General features: G+C 49.4%; 1 protein-coding gene across 3 annotated transcripts in view; it reads right to left on the reverse strand.

Moving 5' to 3' along the window:
- NPAS1 (neuronal PAS domain protein 1) overlaps positions 1–22,880 on the reverse strand; it is a 109,814-nt gene that overhangs the window by 25,916 nt on the left and 61,018 nt on the right. For 2 of the 3 annotated variants that reach the window (XM_028742157.2, XM_028742156.2), the window contains exons 5-6: positions 17,566–17,655; positions 2,208–2,382 (exon numbers count right to left, since the gene is read on the reverse strand). In XM_028742157.2, coding sequence (XP_028597990.2) covers positions 2,208–2,382; positions 17,566–17,655 — 265 coding nt within the window. The remainder of the gene's footprint in view (positions 1–2,207; positions 2,383–17,565; positions 17,656–22,880) is intronic. The other variant, XM_077932277.1, reaches the window with a different exon arrangement.

The following is a 22,880-nucleotide window of genomic DNA, read 5'->3' on the forward strand; positions in this document are numbered from 1 at the left end:
GATGACGTGTGATCCCAGGAGCCTGAGCTGGAATATTCCAGGTTCAACCTGTGATGGCCTGGGAATCGGATTCAGAGGCTGAACCTGAGGAATCCCAGCCTGAACAGGAGTCCCCGTCTCCAGAACCAGCTGAGCCGGGGCTGGGGCTTGAGCCTGAAGGGTCCTCACCTGTGCTGGATCCTCAGGTGCAGGCACCAGCTGAGTCTGCTCTGGCTCCTGAGGTGATGGAGGACCCATTGCCTGCAGGTACTCCACTCTCAGCCCTGTCAGAGGAAGCTGAGGTTGCCTCTGGGTCCAGTAACCCTCCAGCCTCTCCTGAGCTGCAGACGCTCAGGGCAGAGAGGCAGAGGGAACTAAGTTCCCTCAGGAGGAGTGCTCGTCTCCAGGCCAGGAGAGGCGAGTCACCTGTGGACTGGGACCGCCCTATGCGTCGGGGCAGATAAAAGCTAGCCAGCCCAGTCCCAGGAGCAACATTGTTGGTAACCTGTTCCTGCTGGCATCCTGTCCTGCTCTTCTGCCAGAGCTCCTGACTACATCCGGCTCCTTGCCTTGGACCCCGCATCAGCCTTGACGGACAGCCTCCATACCACACCATCGACCACGGACTGGACTCAGACCATGCTGCATGGTAACCCCCTGGGACCAGCACACAACCATTGCCACGGCCACAAATTCACTTGGTCATAGGCAGGGCCGTCTTACCCATAGGTGCTAGGGTTGCGGGGCACCCGGACGCCGGGCTCTCAGTCCGGGGCTGAGATTTGGAGTCTGGGGATTGGGAAGAGCCAAGAGCCGCTGCCGAGTCGAGTCAAGCAGAGCCCGTCGGAGCGCCGCAGCTCTTCTGCTGCAGGTGAGTGAGGCACTGAGGCAGCCAGCCAGCTATGCCCTCCTGCACACCTGGGATTGGCGGGCCATCGAAAGGCCCGCCCAGCGCACACTGCTCACACGAGGCACCCGGTTTTGCTCAGTCGCCGCCACTGCCACCTTGGGCTTGACTGTTGTTACGCTGGGCTCTGCTTGCCCATCCACCCCCCCAGGCGCCCAGCCCCGGCCTTGCTCTGCTGCCGCCGCTACCGCTTCCCTGTTGCTGCTGAGGCGTTGGCAACCTGTGCAACCGGGGGGGGGGGGGCGCTGGGTGAATCTTTGTACCCGGGCGCCGCATATGCTTAAGACGGCCCTGGTCACAGGCATGTTCTTAGCCTCAGTAGCCCAATCTGCAATGTCAAGACTGCAGGGGTGGTCTACCTCGCTGGGGTGTTGTAAAGATTGCTGAGCTAATGAAGGTGAAATACTATATAGCCAGTATTATGGAAGAGACTCTTGAGAGTCCCATGGACTGCAAGAAGATCAAACCTCTCCATTCTTAAGGAAATCAGCCCTGAGTGCTCACTGGAAGGACAGATCCTGAAGCTGAGGCTCCAATACTTTGGCCACCTCATGAGAAGAGAAGACTCCCTGGAAAAGACCCTGATGTTGGGAAAGATGGAGGGCACAAGGAGAAGGGGACGACAGAGGACGAGATGGTTGGACAGTGTCCTCGAAGCTACCAGCATGAGTCTGACCAAACTGCGGGAGGCAGTGGAAGACAGGAGTGCCTGGCGTGCTCTGGTCCAGGGGGTCACGAAGAATCGGACATGACTAAACGACTCAAAAACAACAAGAACAATGGAAGAGGAGGAGACTGGGTGATGGACTGCAAACACTGACAAAAAGAGAGAATCTGGTGGGGGTAGGCTGGTTCGGGACCAAGTTTTAATTCATTTATAGATGCTAGTCCACACTGGATATTAAACTGGCTTCAGTTATCATGGCTCTCAGCCAAGAAACCTCTGATGAGAGCCAGAAACGTCAAATGAAATTCCCTGTCGCTGTTCCTTGGAGCCATAGGTGGTCCCCCCCTTGAAACAGATGGCTTTGCTCTAGCCCTGGAGGTGAGAGGGCGCCTCTGAGCATGCGCCAAGTGCCTGTTCCCCATGACCTGAGCAACCGCACACCGCTTCCATGCTTGCAATACACCCATTTCCCGGTGTGCTTGAAGCATGGGCACGCAAGAAAGTAAGAATAACCTGCTGGGTCAGGCTGGTGGCCTGTCGAGTCCAGTATCCTGTTCTCGCAGTGGCCAAGCAGACGCCCGTTATGGGGAAACCAGTGAACAGGATCTGAGCACAGGAGCCCTCTCCCCTCTTGCAGTTACCCAGAAGGCATACCAGATTCAGAGGTCTCCGTCAGCCCAGAAGAGGAGGTGGCAGTGGCCAGGGTGGGCGCTTTCTGGCGCGTCGAGTGAGACGTCTCCGAGGGAGGCTTTAGGCCCAGCTGCTCAGCGACCTCAGGGTGGTCTCCAGGGTGGACGTAATCGAAGATGCTGCTCCCCGTCAGCTCCACCTGGAAGACAAGGAACAGCTGGCTGTGTCAGGAACAGGAGCAGGATCTTTCGGGATTCCAAGCCCTCCTGGATTCTGACCCCCTTCTTATTCCTTACCCAGATTGATCAACATCGGGGTTGTCCAACGTGTGGCCCTTGAGGCCTTTTTCAGCGGCCCTGGGCAACATTGGGCAGCCCTCCACCCCAGCCCTCTGTGCTGCCATTGCACAGCCAGGTAAGCATGGCGCTGGGCTTTGGGAAGGAGGCGTGAGGACTCTGGCAGGGTCCTGGAGTCCTCCCTTCTCCTTCCCAAAACATAGTGCTTTGCCAAGTCTGGGAAGGAAAAGGGAGGCTTTAGGACCCGGTCAGATCTTTAAAGCCCTAAACGGCCTCAGTCCAGTATACCTGAAGGAGCGTCTCCACCCCCATCGTTCTGCCCAGACACTGAGGTCCAGTGCTGAGGGCCTTCTGGCGGTTCCCTCACTGCGAGAAGCCAAGTTACAGGCAGAGGGCCTTCTCGGTGGTGGCACCTGCCCTGTGGAACGCCCTCCCACCAGAGGTCAAAGAGATGAACAACTACCAGACTTTTAGAAGACATCTGAAGGCAGCCCTCTTTAGGGAAGCTTTTAATATTTAACAGACTACTGTATTTTAATACTTTGTTGGAAGCCGCCCAGAGTGGCTGGCGTATGTATATATAAATAAATATATATTTTATTTATTTATTTATTTATTTATTTATTTATTTATTTATTTATTTGTGCCTCCTTCTCAAAAGGGGAGCCCTTGCTTGCTTATCTGGCTTTGGGAAGGCAGCAGAAGGGCTGGGGCAGGGGGAAGGTAAAGGTAAAGGGACCCCTGACCATTAGGTCCAGTCGTGACCGACTCTGGGGTTGCAGCGCTCATCTCGCTTTACTGGCCGAGCATGACTAAGCCGCTTCTGGCGAACCAGAGCAGCACACGGAAACGCCGTTTACCTTCTCGCCGGAGTGGTACCTATTTATCTACTTGCACTTTGATGCGCTTCGAACTGCTAGGTTGGCAGGAGCTGGGACCGAGCAACAGGAGCTCACCCCGCCACGGGGATTCGAACCGCCGACCTTCAGATCGGCAAGTCCTAGGGCTCTGTGGTTTAACCCACAGCACCACCCGTGTCCCTCGGGGCAGGGGGAAAGGTTCCCTCAATTTTGGCCTCGCTCCCCACCCCTGTGCAACAAAGTGTTCTGTGCCGAAGTATACTCGCGGCCCACTTGATATGAAAAGTTGGACCGCCCTGATTTAAACGCTGAAAGTTAACATAGCAAGTTTACAAAAATCCCTCTCGCCCGGTGCAACAGATCCTCTTGGATTTTTGTAGCAGCACTGCAGTTCTGGGGAGCGTGGGAATTCAGCACTGAATGCAACATTGCCTTTAGGATTCAGCCTCCAGAGAACCCTAGCTTTCGCTTTTTGTTTTGTAAAGAAGGCAAGTTTCTAGTCCTCGTGGCTTGAAGGTCCGCGGGCAATGCTCAGCAAAAACCAGAGGTGTGGATTAAGGAGGTTTTCAGGGGCCGGCAAGGGGGGGGGGGCCTCCAACGCCCTGCTTAGTTATTTGTATTATATTTAAAGAGGTATACATTCCTGGTAGTCCTTTGCCCTCTTCCCGGGAGCAGAAGAAACAGGGCGATACCATGCACTATAAATAAATTATGCAGAACAGGAGGGGCAAAAACTCATTAACAATAATAAGGAGGGGCATACACATTCATGCATGCCCAGAATTTTCTTCCTGCAGAATCTCATTTACCTTTATTTTATCTTTTTAAAGAGAACAGCAGACTCACTGCTCTGGGTTGAAACAAAATAAAATAAATAAAATAAAATAATTGATTCCAATAGCACGTTAGAGTGAACAGATGCAGCTGCAACGTAGAGCCTGGCTATATACAATGGATTGTTTGGTATGTTTGGGATGGTAGCTAGAAGCATGTAGATATGTTTGTCGGTCAGTTGGTTTACGGTATAAGGTGGTGTCTATATGCCCGTCCTGTATTTTTATAGTAGTGTCCAAAAAATGTATTTCTTGAACAGATTGGTTCATTGTTAAGTTGATGGTGGGGTGAAAGTCACTGAATGTCTGGTGGAAAGTGTCCAGGGTCTGTTGACCATGGGTCCAGATAATAAAAACATCATCAATGTATCGCAGGTACAAGAGAGGTTTGAGTGGATAGGAGTTTAGGAAACGTCGTTCTAAATCTGCCATGAAGATGTTGGCATACTGTGGAGCCATGCAGGTGCCCATTGCTGTAGAGGAACAGATCATCACCAAATTTGAAGTGGCTGTGGGATTTTTTTTATTTTATTTTTTATTTTTTATTTTGTTTTGCTTTGACTAAGGAAGACCAACACGGCTACCTACCTGTAACTGCTCTGGGTTGCAATGTGAAGTCGCTGCCTCCAATATTAGACCAATGGCCCGTATAGACCAGAGCTATCCAGCCTGACTGGCAGCTGCTCTTCCAGGCTCTCAGAGAAAAGAGGTTCCTGCCGCTACCTGATCATTTAGCCTGCCAGTGGTGCCACTGGCGATGAGACCTTCTGCACGCCAACCAGATGCTTTTCTACCTTTAAAAAAGGATCCAGCATTGGTGGGGGCGGGGTGTCAATCTCCAGGCACTGTAACTCGCTCTACGTGGGGCTGCCCTTGAGACTGACCCAGAAACTTGTTGGGATTCGCAGGATACTAGATAAGTCTGCAGGCTTCAACAGGATGATGCAATACTCTGCTGGGTCAGAGTGACTCAGCAGGAGTGTGATTAGTGTGATTGGCTATCACCTGTTTTAAAAGGAAAGCCTGTTTAACAGTGAGTGTGGTGGTTGTGCTGTAGTGTGGTGGTGCTGTGGTGGAGAGTATTCATTTGTAAGTACTCTGTATGGACTGTTTCTTTTGTAAATGCCTGTATATAGCTCACATTAAAAAAAGACTGCACTGAAAAACCTGGAACTCTTAGTGCTTCGCTGAAAACGCCGCGTGGAATACGCGACAGGGTTATGGGCCCAGCACGCTTCCGCTGCGCAAGAGTACAGGTGGCAGTTATCTAGCCGTGGGTGCTGGAGGTGAGCTGCAGGGATGGAGCAGTCCAGAACTGGCGTGTTGCTGGAGAAGCTGACGGCCACGAACTACAGCACCTGGTCAGTCCGCATGCAACACTTCCTCAAGTGTGAGGGCCTGTGGAAGGTGGTGGAAGATCCACCGCAGCCCCCGGAGGAGGAGTGGGAGGACGACGATGAAGAGCTGGCACTAGCAGAGGCCCAGCTTGAAAAGGATGAGAAAGCTTTGGCTACGATCATCCTTGGAGTGGATGACAGCCAGCTAGTCTACGTAGCTGATAAGGTGACGGCAAGTGAGGCGTGGAATGCGCTCAAGGCTGTCCATGTGCGAGAGACAGCTGGCTCACTGATAACACTGACCAGGAGACTGTACCGGTGTCGGAAGAAACCGGGGGACTCCCTGGTAAACCACCTAAAATTCCTAACAGGCTGTTTCCAGGAGCTAGCCTTAAGAGGGAGGCCTGTGGGGGAAGAGGACAAAGTCTTTATAGTCCTGAGTTCCCTTGATGACAGCTATGATATGCTGGTCAACTCCCTTGAGTCTGTAGAGACTGATAAGCTGACTCTGGAATACATTACCGGACGATTGTATGCAGAGGAGGACAGGCGTGCAGAGCGAAAGATGACCTCAGCCCAGCTGTTGGAGCATCCCAGAGGGAACAACAGCTGGGAAGAGCAGAGGTGTCGGGAGCCGGAGAAACAGCCAGGAGGAGCTGCTGCAGACCAGTCGGTGGTCAACAAAGTAAAAGGGTGTTTTTGCTGCAAGTCCAGTGGACATCTGCTGCGGGACTGCCCAAGAAAACAACAAAAACAGCAGAAGCACAAGAGGCAGCAGAGGGAGTCTACCGCTTGGGTGTCTGCAGATGGTCAAGAAAATGAAGAGCTGTGGGTTCTGGACAGTGGAGCTTCTCAAACCTTTTGTAAAAGAAAAGGACTGCTAACTGATGCTAGGGCTACAAACAAAAAACATGTAAGTCTTGCTACGGGCCAGAAAGCCAATGTGGTTTGTGAGGGGGAGGTTGTGTTCCCACAGCTGGGACACACATTCAGGAATGTGTTGTGTGTGCCTAGTTTGCAAAACAATCTCCTGAGCATTCCTGACTTGGCAAAAGCAGGCTTTGAAGTAAACTTTGTGGGAGATCAGTGCCAGATAAAGCAAAATGGGGCAGTGTTGGCAAATGCTAACCTTAGAACTAATATGTATGTACTGCAGTGTGAGTCTAGGGTTGCGAATGTGCAAAATGTCCCAACCCATGATATGTGTATTCATCTCCTGCACAGGCGTCTGGCTCATGCTAGCTATAAGGTGCTGAACAAAACATTGGAGTTGTGTGGGGGGATAAAAAACATTAAAAGTTGTGATAATTACTTAGACTGCAATATCTGCAAGGAGGTTAAAAGCAGGGCTTGCCCAGTAGCAAGAGCAAGCCAGAGAGAAACCAAAAAACCACTGGAGTTGATTCATGCTGATGTAACTGGTCCTTTTCCACCAAGTGTCTCCCATAACAAGTATTGTTTGATTCTAGTGGATGACTATTCTAGATTTGGCTGGGTCTATCCATTAAAGCAGAAGTCTGACGTTGCCCAAACTTTGAAGTTCTGGGTAAGAAGGGTAGAAAGGCAACTTGGCGAAAAGGTGTGCTCTATTCAGACAGACAGGGGAGGAGAGTTTATGGCAAGCTCCCTAAGAAACTGGTTGCGTTCCCAAGGGATTAAACATAGGCTTACCAATGTGGCAACGCCTCAGGAGAACGGAGTAGCAGAGCGTAGGGGAGGTGTCTTGCAGACACAAATGAAAGCATTGTTAGCAGATGCAAATCTTCCAATTAAGTACTGGGCTGAAAGTATTAAGACTGCGAACTATATTGGGAATCGCTTGTGGTCAAGGGTACTAGATGACATACCCTATAAAATTCTCTATAACAAAAGTCCCAGTTTGCAACATTTGAGAATCTTTGGGACAAAGGCGTGGGTTGACATACCTGTAAAAAACCGAAGAAAAGGTGGGAAAAGGGCACAGCAGTTGCTATTTCTTGGGTATGAAAGTGGTACGAAAGCCTACAGGTTTGAAGATGATAAAAATCTTTTGAGTTACAGTCGATCAGCCAGCTTTAATGAGCAAAGAAATTGGCCCAAGATACATGCAAACCTGCTGCCAGAAAAAGTTTTACTGCCGAGCATACCTGATAAGGCAGTTGAAACAAAGCTGAGAATTGGCACCTCTCCCAGAGAAACTGAAAGGGAGGAGGTAAAGGCTGAGCATTTTTCTCCAGCTGCTAGCATAAAGCAGGGGAGAGAAGAAAGTGCAACAGGGACAGGAGGAGGTAGATCTACAGAGTCAATCCACCCCAAAAGCAGTCCTGAAGGTAGCCCAGGGGGTGAGATTAATGAACCAAGGAGGTCTGCAAGAAGTAATAAAGGTCAACCTCCAGACCGTTATGGGTTCCCAGCCACCATAAACCAGGTTTGTGTAACTGAGCCAGAAAACTTTGAAGAAGTGCAAGAGTTACCTACTCTAGAGAAAGAGGCGTGGTTAAAGGCAATGCAGGCAGAGTATAACTCTCTGCTAAACAACAATGTGTTTGTACCTACAGAATTGCCTAAAGGTAAAAAGCCCATAAGCTGTAAGTGGGTTTTTAAAGTGAAAAAACTGGCTGATGGTAGTTGTCAGAGGAAAGCCAGGTTGGTTGCACGGGGCTTTACACAGAGGAAAATGATACATTATGATGAAGTGTTTGCCCCAACAGCAAAGGCTGAAACAGTAAAATCAGTTTTAGCAATGGCAAGTCTGAGAGGGTTAAAAGTTAATCATTTTGATGTTGCCTCAGCATATTTAAATGCTCCTATTGATGCCGAGGTGTATTTACAGCAAATACCAGGTTATGAGCTGGAAAAAGACAGCATGGTGTTAAAACTGCAAAGGGCACTATACGGTTTACACCAAAGTGCACGTCTATGGCATGAATGCATAGACACAACTTTGAAAAAGATGGGATTCAAACAAAGCCTGGCTGATTCCTGTTTATACTCAGCAATGGTGCAAGGAAGTGTTTGTTATTTACTTTTGTATGTTGACGATATCTGTCTAATAACAACTGCACAAAAGCAAGTGTCTTGGTTTATAAACAGCCTAGGTAACAAATACAAACTGAAGTATTTGGGAGAGATTCAGAATTACTTAGGAGTAGAGGTTCAGAGAAATGAAGAGGGCGTCTACTCTCTGAGTCAGAAGGAAAAAATTGAAAAGTTACTGAAGACATATGGAATGGAGAGGGCAAATGAGGTTGACACTCCCATAACTACCCAGTACAAAAATGAACCAGAAGGGCAAAAATGTGAGAATGCAACAGCGTTTCATTCTCTGTTGGGTTCTCTGTTATATTTAAGTTGTTGGACAAGACCCGACATAACATTGGCAGTGCACATGTTAAGCCAAAGAAGTGCAGACCCGGCTCTGAGAGATTGGGTAGCACTTAAAAGAATCCTAAGGTATCTGAAAGGCACAAAAGATTACAAACTGGTGCTGGATACAGGATATGATCAGCAAGTGTATGCATACGCTGATGCCAGCTGGGGGGACAGAGAAAATGGAAAGTCTACCACTGGCTATGCCATATATATTGGAAATGCCCTGGTTCAGTGGAAATCCCAGAAACAAACATTTGTTGCCACAAGTACTTGTGAAGCAGAATACTCAGCCATAAGTGAATGTGTATCACAAATAGAATGGTTTGCTTGCCTAACAAAAGAGCTTGGAATACCTTCTGAAATGCCAATCACTGTGCTAAGTGACAACATGGCTGCACAACAGCTTGCTAACAAACAGAACTTTAAAAGCAAGAGTAAACATATTGCTATAAGATACGGAAATGTGAAAAATGCTTTGGAAAGAAATGTGTTAAAGGTACAGCACTGTAACACAAAATGTAATGTGGCAGATTTGTATACAAAATGTTTGGATGCTCCTAAATTTCGAGACTTAAGAGAATTATTAGGTCTCAAGCCTTTGACTTAAGGAGGAGTGTTGGGATTCGCAGGATACTAGATAAGTCTGCAGGCTTCAACAGGATGATGCAATACTCTGCTGGGTCAGAGTGACTCAGCAGGAGTGTGATTAGTGTGATTGGCTATCACCTGTTTTAAAAGGAAAGCCTGTTTAACAGTGAGTGTGGTGGTTGTGCTGTAGTGTGGTGGTGCTGTGGTGGAGAGTATTCGTTTGTAAGTACTCTGTATGGACTGTTTCTTTTGTAAATGCCTGTATATAGCTCACATTAAAAAAAGACTGCACTGAAAAACCTGGAACTCTTAGTGCTTCGCTGAAAACGCCGCGTGGAATACGCGACAAAACTCCAGCGGGTGCAGAATGCCGCAGCGAGACTCCTTACGAGGTCTTCGCTGCGAGATCACATTCACCCGGTGCTATACCAGCTGCACTGGCTCCCAGTGGAGTACAGGATCAGGTTTAAGGTGCTGGTTTTAACCTTTAAAGCCCTATACAGCCTAGGACCCTCGTACCTACGGGACCTCCTCTCCTGGTATGTCCCACGGAGGAATCATAGAATCATAGAATCATAGAGTTGGAAGAGACCACAAGGGCCATCGAGTCCAACCCCCTGCCAAGCAGGAAACACCATCAGAGCACTCCTGACATATGGTTGTCAAGCCTCTGCTTAAAGACCTCCAAAGAAGGAGACTCCACCACACTCCTTGGCAGCAAATTCCACTGTCGAACAGCTCTTACTGTCAGACCTTACGGTCTTCAAACAAAAACATCTCAGAGGTCCCGGGCCACAGGGAGGTTAGGCTGGCCTCAACCAGAGCCAGGGCTTTTTCGGCCGTGGCCCCGATCTGGTGGAACGCTCTGTCACAAGAGACTAGGGCCCTGCGGGACTTGACATCTTTCCGCAGGGCCTGCAAGACAGAGCTGTTCCACCAGGCCTTTGGCCGAGGCACAGTCTGACTCCCTCCTTTGGTAATCCTCACAGAACTCTAGCCCAATGGTTGCCATTAATTTGATTCTGAATTGATTTTAGAATGTATTTTAATTAATTGATTGTGCTTTTATGTGAACTGTGTTACTTTTATTGTTGCTAGCCGCTCTGAGCCCGGCTTTGGCTGGGGAGGGCAGGATATACCATATTTTTCGCTCTATAAGACGCACCAGACCATAAGACACACCTAGGTTTTGGAGGAGGAAACCAAGAAAAAAAATATTCTGAATCTCAGAAGCCAGAACAGCAAGAGGGGTCGCTGAGCAGTGAAAGCAGCGATCCCTCTTGCTGTTCTGGCTTCTGGGATAGCTGCGCAGCCTGCATTCGCTCCATAAGACGCACACACATTTCCCCTTACTTTTTAGAAGGGAAAAAGTGAGTCTTATAGAGCAAAAAATACGGTAAATAAAAAATTATTATTATTATTATTATTATTATTATTATTATTATTATTATTCCTCAATGCACTCGGCAATCAAGCTGCAGCCTTCCTGCCCGCTGCGATGTCCCTTGTTTTGTGGCTCCGCCCTAGATTTTGGGGGAATCTGGGTGTGCCGGCACATCTGCATGCAGAAGGGGCCCACCCTGCGCAAACATCGAGAAGCGGCAGCTGCGTTCGGCTGCTGCCTGAACCCCCCCCCCCCCGCAAAGGCAGCTAGGAGCACACAACCCAGCCCTCTCTGTTAGCCGCCACCCTCTCCCCAGGAATAAAATAAAATAAAAAGGTAGGCCCCCACCTCCGTGACCTCCGAGCCACCCTGCCTACCGACCCAACAGCAGCTCATCAGCATGCAGGCAGCCAGGGAACAGCACTGCCTGATTTGAATACTAAAGGTCAGCACTTCGGGTTAACGTTTCCCACATCGTAATGAATTGGGGGGGGGGGCGGACAGGAGAAAGGGATCAATAAATAATAATGCCGAGGTATCGGCAGGGTCAGGTGCATTCGAAAAGAGCTGCTCCTCATTAAAGATGCACCAGCAAAGGGCAATTTGACTGAAAGAGGCGAGGAAGGCGGAGGAAGAAGGAGGGGGCGGCGGCGGGTTAAGGGGGGGGGGACACGGAAAGCAGACGGGAGGAAAGGAAATATATTTGCTGCCCCCTCCTGCAGGGTCAAAGACCTCTAAAGAGCCGGGGCTTGTTAGCAACACACCTCTGGCCTGGCTGTTCAATTCTGTACAGCACCTGGCACCGTCTTCCCCAATGGCTACTAACCACAACAGGGGTGCTCTGCTAATAATAATAATAATAATAATAATAATAATAATAATAATAATAATAATAAATAATTTATTACCGTATTTTTCGCCCTATAGGAGGCACTTTTCCCCCTCCAAAAATGAAGGGGAAATGTGTGTGCGTCCTATGGGGTGAATGCAGGCTTTCGCTGAAGCCTGGAGAGTGAGAGGGGTCAGTGCGCACCAACCCCTCTCGCTCTCCAGGCTTCAGGAAGCTATCCACAAGCCTTCGGAGCGCGGCGGGAGTTCCTGCCGGGCTCCCAAGGCTTGCGGATAGCAGCCTGCATCCCAAACCCCGGAGAGTGCAGAGCTGGGCTCTCCGGGCTTCGGGCAACTATCTGCAAGCTTTCTGAGCGCGGGGGAGTTCCCGCCGGGCTCCAAAGGATTGCGGATAGCAGCCTGTTCTGGGGGCTGGGGTCGGGGGAAGCTAGGGCTTCCCCAGCCCTGCGCCTGGGGGGGGGGGAAATTTTTTTTTCTTTACCACCCCCAAACTAGGTGCGCCCTATGGGCCGGTGCACCCTATATTGTGAAAAATACAGTATTTATTATTTATATCCCGCCCATCTGGCTGAGTTTCCCCAGCCACTCTGGGCGGCTTCCAATCAAGTGTTAAAAACAATACAGCATTAAACATTAAAAACTTCCCTAAACAGGGCTGCCTTCGGATGTCTTTTAAAGAGAAGATAGCTGCTAATTTCCTTCGCATCTGATGGGAGGGTGTCCCACAGGGCGGGCGCCACTACCAAGAAGGCCCTCTGTCTGGTTCCCTGTAACCTTACTTCTTGCAATGAGGGAACTGCCAGAAGGCCCTCTTATCTTCTTAAGGATGCTTTTCCACAGCAGGAAGACGGTCACAGATTAGATTGCCAAGGGAGGGGAAAACAGGCGATGCATCTGACCATCACATCCTACTTGCATGTCTTGAATGAGCTGATGGGTTGAGGGCCAGAGGGCAAATGGCTGGGCCAAGGCTGGCCCAAGATGTTTTGCTGCCAGAGGCAAATGCCCAGATCACACACACACTCCCTCTTCTGTGTGCAGAATCCGACCGGGCTGGGAGATGCCTCTGACTTCAGCTCTGCCAAGCGTCCTCTTCTGCACCTGAGGGTAGCAGGGTAGCTTAAGAGACGCAGAAAGAACCTTGCACCACACACAACTCTGTTCCCTCCAACGCCTTCAACCAAGCAACTGCTGCCTGAAGCGGCCGCCTCCCACTACCTAATGGGTGGGCCGGCCCCAAGGAGCTGAAGGTCCACGGTGGCCAGGCTCAGCCTTAAAGCTGTGGTGTTGGTTGGTTGGTTTCTAAATGTAAAGGCTGAGAAAGAAAGGAATTTGGGGGGAAAGAGTAGGTGGGATTCGAGGGGGGCACAGAGATGATGGAGAGGCGTTTCCGGTGCATTTGAAGCTCCTGTTTGAAGAGGGGAGAAGAATTCGGGGATGCACGAGACCCAGACGAACCGACTCCATTCCAGACCCAGTATGAGAAGGAGCTGCCCAGTAGAGTCCTGATGAAATTGAGAGTGGGATGCAAGAGTCACCTTCCTTCTACACACACACACACACACTACCTGTCTTCTTTTCCTCTCACCCGCCCCCCCCCCCCGCCAGTCCCCTCTGCCTTTTTCCTACGGCCTCCGGCAAGGTCTTCTCCATCACAATTTAATGCTATATCAAAGGCTGCCTTCTCCTTGCCCGGGGTTTGCTCCAGTCTGGAATCTTTGCCAGAGAACAGGTTGAAAGTGCCCAGTTTGTAAGTGGGGGCCTCGGGGAGCAAAAATCAGCTTGAAAAGCGGAGCAGTCGCCTTGTCTCTCCCCGCCCCGCCCCCCCGCCCCGCAGCTGTTCTCAGGCACACCCCAACCAGATTGTGGGGGGGGGGGGGAGAGAGAAGGAAAGCACAGGAAGGAAGCCACCCGAAGAAACAAGGAGTGGGTGGGGATGAACCAGACTCAAGATTTGTTATTTACAACGGCTTCCCCATAATTGTTCCGTGCACACTGAAAAAATCCTGAATTCCAGACAATCAGGAGGTGTGTTTTGGCTTGCAGGGTCTCTCAAGATCTTACCAGCAGAGTATTCCCAGGACCAAAACAGGAATACGCCCCGTGCACATGGGCACTCATTCTGCCACCCTTCTCTGCACGGGGGCAGATAAGGCCTGATTCTGACCCAGTTGCCTCCATGGTATATTTTCCGGAGAACAGATGCCCACACCGTTTTGCAGCCAGCACGAAGTCCGAACGGCGCTGCAAGCTCTTGGCCTCCGTTCAAAACTCTTCTTTCAAGAGTTTGGTTCCTGGAGGGTAAGAGCAAAGGATTCTGGGGGGCTGGAACGCGGCTGCCGAAATTCCAGCACCTGAGTTGGGTTTGTGGCAAACAAGAGGGGTTCAGATGCCAACTCCGAGAGGCGGATGGCACAAAAGCCAGATTTCCTCTAGGATGAACTGGGTCTTCTTCGCTCGAGGCGCCCACCCCCTTCTCTGCCTCAGTTTCCCTTCCTGCATAGCTGGACTCCTCGGGAATAAGAGGAATCGGTTGCCGGCATCCTCTCGTTCTCCTTCTCCGAAAGGGAGATGTGCTGATGGAAGAGGCAGCTGTCACTCAGGCTGCACAAACTGCCATTCCTGGGCCCGGCGCCAGCCGACTGACACCTCCTAACAACAGGGCTCTCCGCTGGGGGGGGGCTGGTCCCTTGCCTCCCCATACCCCTTCATCCAGCTCTAATTGCTTAAGGGGAAATGGAAAGTTGAAAGGCAAAAGAGGTCTCGTTCGGCACTGCACGGAGCGAAACTGGCGCTATTGATTGGTCGGGGCCGGAGCACGTTCCCCTCTGCTGATATTCAAATCCCGCCGTCAGCCCCCTGCTTTCACATTCTTGCCTTGTTGTCAAGGTGAAAACGAAAAATAAGAAAGCTTAAAAAGAAAAGGGAAAGCTTGCGGGGTGTTATGTTGAGTGTTAAGCGACTTTCGTGTGCAGGAAACGGGGCTTGTCTCTCAAGAGAAATGGCCATGGTCGTTTTACGATTTGCTTTACGAATCTGCAGCTCTTCGGTTGCTGTTATGGATGATTCCTTCACAAGAGGCTAGGGGGGGAGTGAAGACTTGGTTGCAACCTTTCGTCTCTGTCCCAACTCTCGAGAAGGGAAGCAGGGTCGTGACATCGACTGTGCTCACAAACCGGCTCCTTTCGCTGTCGGCTCCCCGGGAGCACAGTTCCCTTCTCAGCTGCTTGCTACAAGAGATTTGAAACTCGAAGAGCCAAGCTCCCTTTCTCCCCTCCTCCCTCCTCATCGCCTTTTCCTTTCGTGCCACGTATTTTCAGACTGCAAGCTGTGGGAGGTGCGGGGTCCTTTTTGGCCGAAGGGTCGAAGAAAAAAACGCTTTAAACAAACGCGTAAATGACACTGAGTGGAATCAGCTTCTTGTTGTTGTTTAGTCGTTTAGTCGTGTCCGACTCTTCGTGACCCCCTGGACCAGAGCACGCCAGGCACTCCTGTCTTCCACTGCCTCCTGCAGTTTGGTCAGACTCATGCTGGTAGCTTCGAGAACACTGTCCAACCATCTCGTCCTCTGTCATCCCCTTCTCCTTGTGCCCTCCATCTTTCCCAACATCGGGGTCTTTTCCAGGGAGTCTTCTCTTCTCATGAGGTGGCCAAAGTATTGGAGCCTCAGCTTCACGATCTGTCCTTCCAGTGAGCACTCAGGGCTTATTTCCTTCAGAATGGAGAGGTTTGATCTTCTTGCAGTCCATGGGACTCTCAAGAGTCTCCTCCAGCACCATAATTCAAAAGCATCAATTCTTTGGTGACCAGCCTTCTTTATGGTCCAGCTCTCACTTCCATACATCACTACTGCGAAAACCATGGCTTTAACTATACGGACCTTTGTTGGCATCACCTTGCCACCCCCCAAAAACCCTGCAATTTAGGACAATGCAAAAATAAAAAATTGCTTACTGCTGCGAGGTCGCTCATCAAGCAGCGTGGCACCTGGGACAACAGTGGGAGTCCCGGCAATGGAAGGTGGATGTTTTTGAGGGTACAAATGGGGTTATGCGCTCCCTTCCCTTAGGGCAAACCACCTTTAACAGGGTGCTTTGCAAGGAAGATGCAGGTGGGGTGTGTGGAATTTGCAATTTGCTCCCGACTTCCTCCTCCCCAAGGTCTCCTGGAAAACATGAGCGTGGTGGGATATGGCGGGGGGACGACGACGACGCTCTTCTCTTCTCCCTTTCTCCTAGCTGCAACCCATCAATCGCAGCTCAGAAGGAAGGCCGATCATCAATTATCAGACAAAGCATGTTTAAATTGCATCGTTTGTAGCAGAGATAATTACCACGATTAATTATTCATGCGGCAAGGACTGTGAAGTGTTTATTGGGGGGGGGGGCCTGGAAATCGGCAGGCCAGGAAGGGGAGCGATGTTCTCTGTTGGGAGGTGGGACCCAGAACGCTAAAAAGTGTGGGGAGAGCACACCACGCCAGGAGGCAAAGGGTGGCGCTGGGGCCGGGCAAAGCCTTCGGCTCAGAAGTTTCTCGTGCAGCCAAGCCCAAGGAAACATCCTGTGGAACCTGGAAGCTCGCACTCTGAAGCTTGAGCACACAAAGGCAGCCCAATTTAAGGGGGAAAGAGAGAGGGAGAGGTCCCAATGCACCACACTCTCATGGATTGTAGAACTATAGTGTTGGAAGGGAACCCTGAATGTCATCTAGTCCAACCCTCTGCAATGCAAGAATATGCAGCTGGCCCTTACAGGGATCACAGACAGACATCTGAAGGCAGCCCTGTTTAGGGAAGTTTTTAATGACTGGTGTTTTAGTGCATTTTTAATCTTTGTTGGAAGCTGCCCAGAGTGGCTGGGGGAACCTAGCCAGATGGGCGGGGTAGAAATATATTATTATTATTATTATTATTATTATTATTATTATTATTATTATTATTATTATTATTATCATCATCATCATTATCATCCTTGCAAAACTAAGGGCGTTTCCAAACCGCCCAGTTTGTTGAGCATTCATCCAGATTGGTTTGCAGGGAGATCCGCTACACTGGCTATTTAATGAGCCATCATTCTGATTTCTTTGCAAGCGGAGAGTTAAACTGCTGCCGCATCAGAGCAAGTGTTATCCCACACTTTCCCATGCACCTGCCTTTAGGCGTCATTCTGGGTAGCTGAGATCATATCTCACTGCATTTTAGAAATTTTATTCGTATGTATACTTTTTTTTGTCAGATTAAAGTTGCATTCTTATTCACTGTACATGTTTCAGCAGCGTTTTATGTCCATTTTTATGTCCATTTTGCCCAATCCTGTTCACTCTCCCAGAATCACTTGTGGAGTCCTAGATCTCTGTGCTGGCTGGGGCGGATGAGAATTGCCGTCCAAAACAGCTGGAGGGCACCAGGTTGACAAAGGCTGCTCTAGCACGTCTGGTTTCAACCTCCTAAGCTAAACAAGTCAACTTCCTTTATGCATGGGCAAAAGGACTGTCCTCATGAGGACTACACATATGCGCGCGCTCTCTCTCTCTCCCTATTAAAATGGCAGAAGAGGTTCTCAGAAGTCTGCAAGAAATCCCAGCTATGCATGCTTAGCGAATACCATAGTAAGCAAATTATGGGTTGGCTGCAACCATTCCTGCCCATTCCAGCTGCCCAACGGTATCTGGCTGCAGCCCGCAAAGTATTTGGGAGCCTGTAGATTCTCCACCTTGCAGACGCCGCAGAGAATAATCTTGCCTGTTCCCAGCGCAACCCCCACCCGGCTGCATAATACTCATGCGCTATACATCTGGCCGCATGAGTGGGGTTTCCCCCCCTCTTTTATTTCCAGTCTGTGCATGTATTATTCACGTTTTAGCACACAGCTCACACAGCTCCTACCTGCGAGAGCCCAAGGTAAATAGACACCGTCTCGGAGATGTAAAGGAATTTTCCCTCCTGGTTCAGTGCAAACACAAACCCATCCAGAGACTGTGGAGAGAGAGAGAACACAGAAACAACATTTATATTATATAGTTGTGTTTCCCCACCCCCCACTCCAAATAATACAGGCTGGTGCTTTTGCCAAGGAGAGGGGGAAAAGGTGGAAAGAAAGTTATGTGTCACACTAGCACAGCTGGTCCAGGTGTAGGGAAGATTCCAAAATTAGTATTATTATTTTATTTATTAGATTTGTATACAGTGGTACCTCGGGTTAAGTACTTAATTCGTTCTGGAGGTCTGTTCTTAACCTGAAACTGTTCTTAACCTGAAGCACCACTTTAGCTAATGGGGCCTCCTGCTGCTGCCGGGCCGCCGGAGCATGAATTCTGTTCTCATCCTGTAGCAAAGTTCTTAACCTGAAGCACTATTTCTGGATTAGAGGAGTCTGTAACCTGAAGCGTATGTAACCTGAAGCGTATGTAACCCGAGGTACCACTGTACTGCCCTTCATCCGAAGATCACAGGGTGGTTCACAGCATAAAACCTCGCTGCAAAACTCCCAGGGCATCACGTCATAGGGACTAGAAACTCTACCCCAAATCAAACCTTGGTAAATCCAGTTCCTAATTCGGTTTAGTGTCCAAACAGATCCAGGGTAGCAAACAAATGCACTAAAAATAGGGCAGCAAGCTTTAAAACGATTGATCAGCGCAGATATTAACTGCAGCTTAAAACGAGCCCATTGATTAATTATTGGGTGAGACTGGATCTCGCCAGCTTCTAAGCTGGATGGCAGACAAAACATTGCAGAAGGCCTTTTCCTTCCTTCCTTCCTTCCTTCCTTCCTTCCTTCCTTCCTTCCTTCTTTTTTTTAAAAAAATATATAGACTGTTATCTGCCTCACATTTAAAGATGGGGAGGGAGCCCTCTCCTCCTCCAAGGATGATTTTGCAACATGCAAACAGTGTTAGAAACTGAGCAATATAAGCCAGCCTCCAAATGGCACCTTAAACCTAGGTTGCCGTCGCCACAAAGGAATGTCTACTTGCAAGGAGTTTGGACTAGATGATTCTCAGGGTCCCTTCCAAAGCTACCATTTTACAATTCTATGATCTCTGCTACATATAGCTTGACTGCAGCTTGTTCACTTGTCCCTGTATGCAAGGAGTAGAGACACACGCCATGGAAATGGAACTGGTATTAACTATGGACTAGTTAATGTTGTTGTTTAGTCGTGTCCGACTCTTCGTGACCCCATGGACCAGAGCACGCCAGGCACTCCTGTCTTCTACTGCCTCCCGCAGTTTGGTCAAACTCATGCTGGTAGCTTCGAGAACACTGTCCAACCATCTCATCCTCTGTCGTCCCCTTCTCCTTGTGCCCTCCATCTTTCCCAACATCAGGGTCTTATGGACTAGTTAATACCAATTCCATTTCCATGGCATGTGAAGGAAATCCGCCCTGAGTGCTCACTGGAAGGACAGATCCTGAAGCTGAGGCTCCAATACTTTGGCCACCTCATGAGAAGAGAAGACTCCCTGGAAAAGACCCTGATGTTGGGAAAGATGGAGGGCACAAGGAGAAGGGGACAACAGAGGATGAGATGGTTGGATAGTGTTCTCGAAGCTACCAGCATGAGTTTGACCAAACTGCGGGAGGCAGTGGAAGACAGGAGTGCCTGGCGTGCTCTGGTCCAGGGGGTCACGAAGAAGACAACAACATGGACTAAGGCAGAGGTTTTTAAACCATGGTGATCAGCCTGGCACCCAGAAATCTCCACGCATCCCCAACTGGACCCGCACCAGTAGCAAAACACACCTGACGCCCTGAGGAATTTTGAACACCACATGCAAACATATTTAAGTTCAGATCGAGGAAGAAAAATGGGGGTGAGGATAAATTAATTTAAAACAGGAAGCACCTTCAGATTGGCTGGCAGCCCATGTTAAAGACGTACCGTACTTTTCTGTGTATAAGACGAGGGGGTTTTTTAACTCCAAAATAGTGTTAAAAAACGGGGGTTGTCTTATACACAGAGAGTGGGTAGGGAGGACATGTGACTGCCGTGAGCTGCAGATTGTCACAGGCGATTTGGTTGGTGATTGGTGGCTGCGGCAAAGGCTGGTTTGTATTGGCTGGTGCCGGGGCAATTGTGCGTGTGATCATCGCTCACTGCTGGCAATTGAGCAGATGCTTTTTGGCTTCTGCGATGTGAGCGAATGTCAGCGCCTATCCGTTGGGTTAGTGATTTACTGCATCCCCCCCCCCCCCGGAAAAGCTCCGGGCAATCCTCCCCCAAAAAAGATCAACAAGTAGGGGGCGTGTTATACACGGAAAAATAAGGTATGTGCAGAAAACCTGGCAATGGCAGGCTATGAAGTTAAGCTGTTGCCTTGCACAGGGACAAATCATTGGCCCATATAGCCAGGCTTGGCCTGCTCTAGCCGGCAGCGACTCTCCAGGCGCAGGGCTCTTCCACAACTTTCCCATCCCCCACAGATTGCTTTTCATGAGGACTGAACCTGTGAGCTCCTGCAGGCAAGATATGCACTCTACCATTGAGTTAGGGACTCCTCTAGCACCAGGTTAGTAGGGACGTCATGGGCTGTTTCTGAGCGGATTTCCCTCTCCCACTCCTGACTCCCAGGCTTCACCCCCCCCCCCCAAAGATGAAGTCAGGCACCAATCTGCATGTGATGAAGTAGACTCTCGTTCACGGAAGCTTGTTAAACTACAATAAATGCGCCCGTTGTTAAGGTGCCACTAGGCCCTTTGTCGCTTCTGCCAAAACAGGCGGCATGGCAACACCCCGGGAACGCTATTTGCTACAGAAGAAGCACCCCACAAAATAGCTGCTTGCAAGGGGTGGACAACATCAAGACTAGAGCCAAGTCAATACCAAAGGACCAAAAGTCACCCAAAGAGGTCCTGGAATTAAGACTTCCTAAGAATATTAGGAAGTGAGAGCTGGACCATAAAGAAGGCTGATCGCCGAAGAATTGATGCTTTTGAATTATGGTGCTGGAGGAGACTCTTGAGAGTCCCATGGACTGCAAGAAGATCAAACCTCTCCATTCGGAAGGAAATCAGCCCTGAGTGCTCACTGGAAGGACAGATCCTGAAGATGAGGCTCCAAGACTTTGGCCACCTCATGAGAAGAGAAGACTCCCTGGAAAAGACCCTGATGTTGGGAAAGATGGAGGGCACAAGGAGAAGGGGACAACAGAGGATGAGATGGTGGGACAGTGTTCTTGAAGCTACCAGCATGAGTTTGACTAAACTGCGGGAGGCAGTGGAAGACAGGAGTGCCTGGCGTGCTCTGGTCCAGGGGGTCACGAAGAGTCGGACACGACTAAACGACTAAATGACAACAAGAATATTAGGGTTCGTTTTGAGCAAAAAGGCATTCCTAAACCTCATCGTAGCGAAGGCAGGCTCGGAAGAGAAAGAACAGCAGTTGTCGGTATAACATGAGACCCTTACTCCCTGGGTCGTGGATTCAAGCCCCACATTGGGCAAAAAGATTCTTTTTGGTTGGTTCCTTCCAACTCTATGTCAACCAACCCATCTCAAACCTTCACTGGCATATAGACGAGGTTCCAAAAGGTTCAGTACAATAAAATCGCAGCAATATCTGCATCTAACAGTTAAAATACTGTTGTGTGACATTTGCAAATCCTCACTGCGTGTTGCAGAAACCTGGTTACTATCCCCATCTTATCCCCATGCTGAGTAAACATTAGGAAGACTACGCTTGCAATCGTCTGATGGCCACTACCTGCTAATTAACCAGCTGATTAATGAACACAAATTGAATTGTCTGATACAAAGGGCAGGGCAAAAGAATGATGGTTTTATAAAGTCTCAGAAGCCAGGGGGGTTGCCCAATAAGATATTGAGTGTTCTGGGGGGTGGGGCTTAAGACCCTGAACAGCTCCTGTCCATCGATAGCTACCCGCCACTCAGGCTACGTCCAGCACCCACTGCCAGAGGCAGAATGCCCCAGATACCAGCTGCTGGGAATCACAAGCCGGGAGAGTCCTGGTGCAGCGAGGTCCACCAAAAACGGGGCCTTTTCTGCAGTGGCTCCCCATTTGTGGAATGCTCTCCCCAGAGGAGTTCGCCCGGCGCCTTCATTATACGCCTTTAGGCACCAGGTGAAAATGTTCTTCTTCAGCCAGGTCTTTGGCTAACATCCTATATCCTGTTAAATGCGTTTGTTGGGAGGGTTCTTTTGTTTGCTTGTTTGCTCTTGTTATTATGCATTTTGTGTGTTTTTTAATCTCGCATTTTCATGCTGTGAACAGTCTTGAGATCTACAGAGCCAAGAGCAGAGCACCTATTTAATAAATGAAAATAAATAATGAGAAAGCCTTGCAAATCCGCTTTATTCCCACAAGGTCACAGAACCTAGCCTCTCTCTGGTCAGGGTTTGGGTTACCTTGACACAGAGTTCTGACAGAGAGCTTTTGTGGGCGTGTTTTTCTTTTAAAGCTCAGAGTACACCTTGCATCCCAACAGAGACCTCTGGCTTAAGAAACAGATTTGAAAGTGCATGTAAATGTTGACGTTATTTCTCCCTAACTAGATTTGTCTACTTTGCTTTTGAAGCCACCCAGAGTTGGTGGCGATCTTTACCTCTTGGGGGAGCGAATAAACCCTGCGCCGTGCAAAGAAATACCGTATTTTTTGCTCTATAAGACGTACAAGACGCACCTAGTTTTTTGGAGGAGGAAAACAAGAAAAAAAAATATTCTGAATCCCAGAAGCCAGAACAGCAAGAGGGATCGCTGCGCAGCGAAAGCAGCGATCCCTCTTGCTGTTCTGGCTTCTGGGATAGCTGCGCAGCCTGCATTCACTCCATAAGACGCACACACATTTCCCCTTACTTTTTAGGAGGGAAAAAGTGAGTCTTATAGAGCAAAAAATACGGTAACTTATTTTGCCTGCCCTGAAGCTTACAGCTTTCAGCTTCATTGGCCGACTCCGGATTGCAGTGTTTTACTGTGACGAGGAGGACAAACTTCCTTTCTGCTTTCTCCAAATTGAGCATAAATTTTATGCACCTCCGTGTGGATTTAAAATCTGCACAGCGCCTAAAGAGGCACCTAGAAGCAGCTGTTTAAAAGCGCAGGAACATCTGGAAATTCCCTGGGCAAAGAGGAGAGAGGCAGCAAACCCTCTCTGCAAAATAAGGAGCAAGAAAGCCCTGAATATTTGTGATGAGCAAAGATCAGACAGAGAGAGAGCGCAACCTCTTCAGGGTTCATCCA

Source organism: Podarcis muralis, chromosome 7, assembly GCF_964188315.1.
Source record: "Podarcis muralis chromosome 7, rPodMur119.hap1.1, whole genome shotgun sequence".
Classification (NCBI taxonomy): domain Eukaryota; kingdom Metazoa; phylum Chordata; class Lepidosauria; order Squamata; family Lacertidae; genus Podarcis; species Podarcis muralis.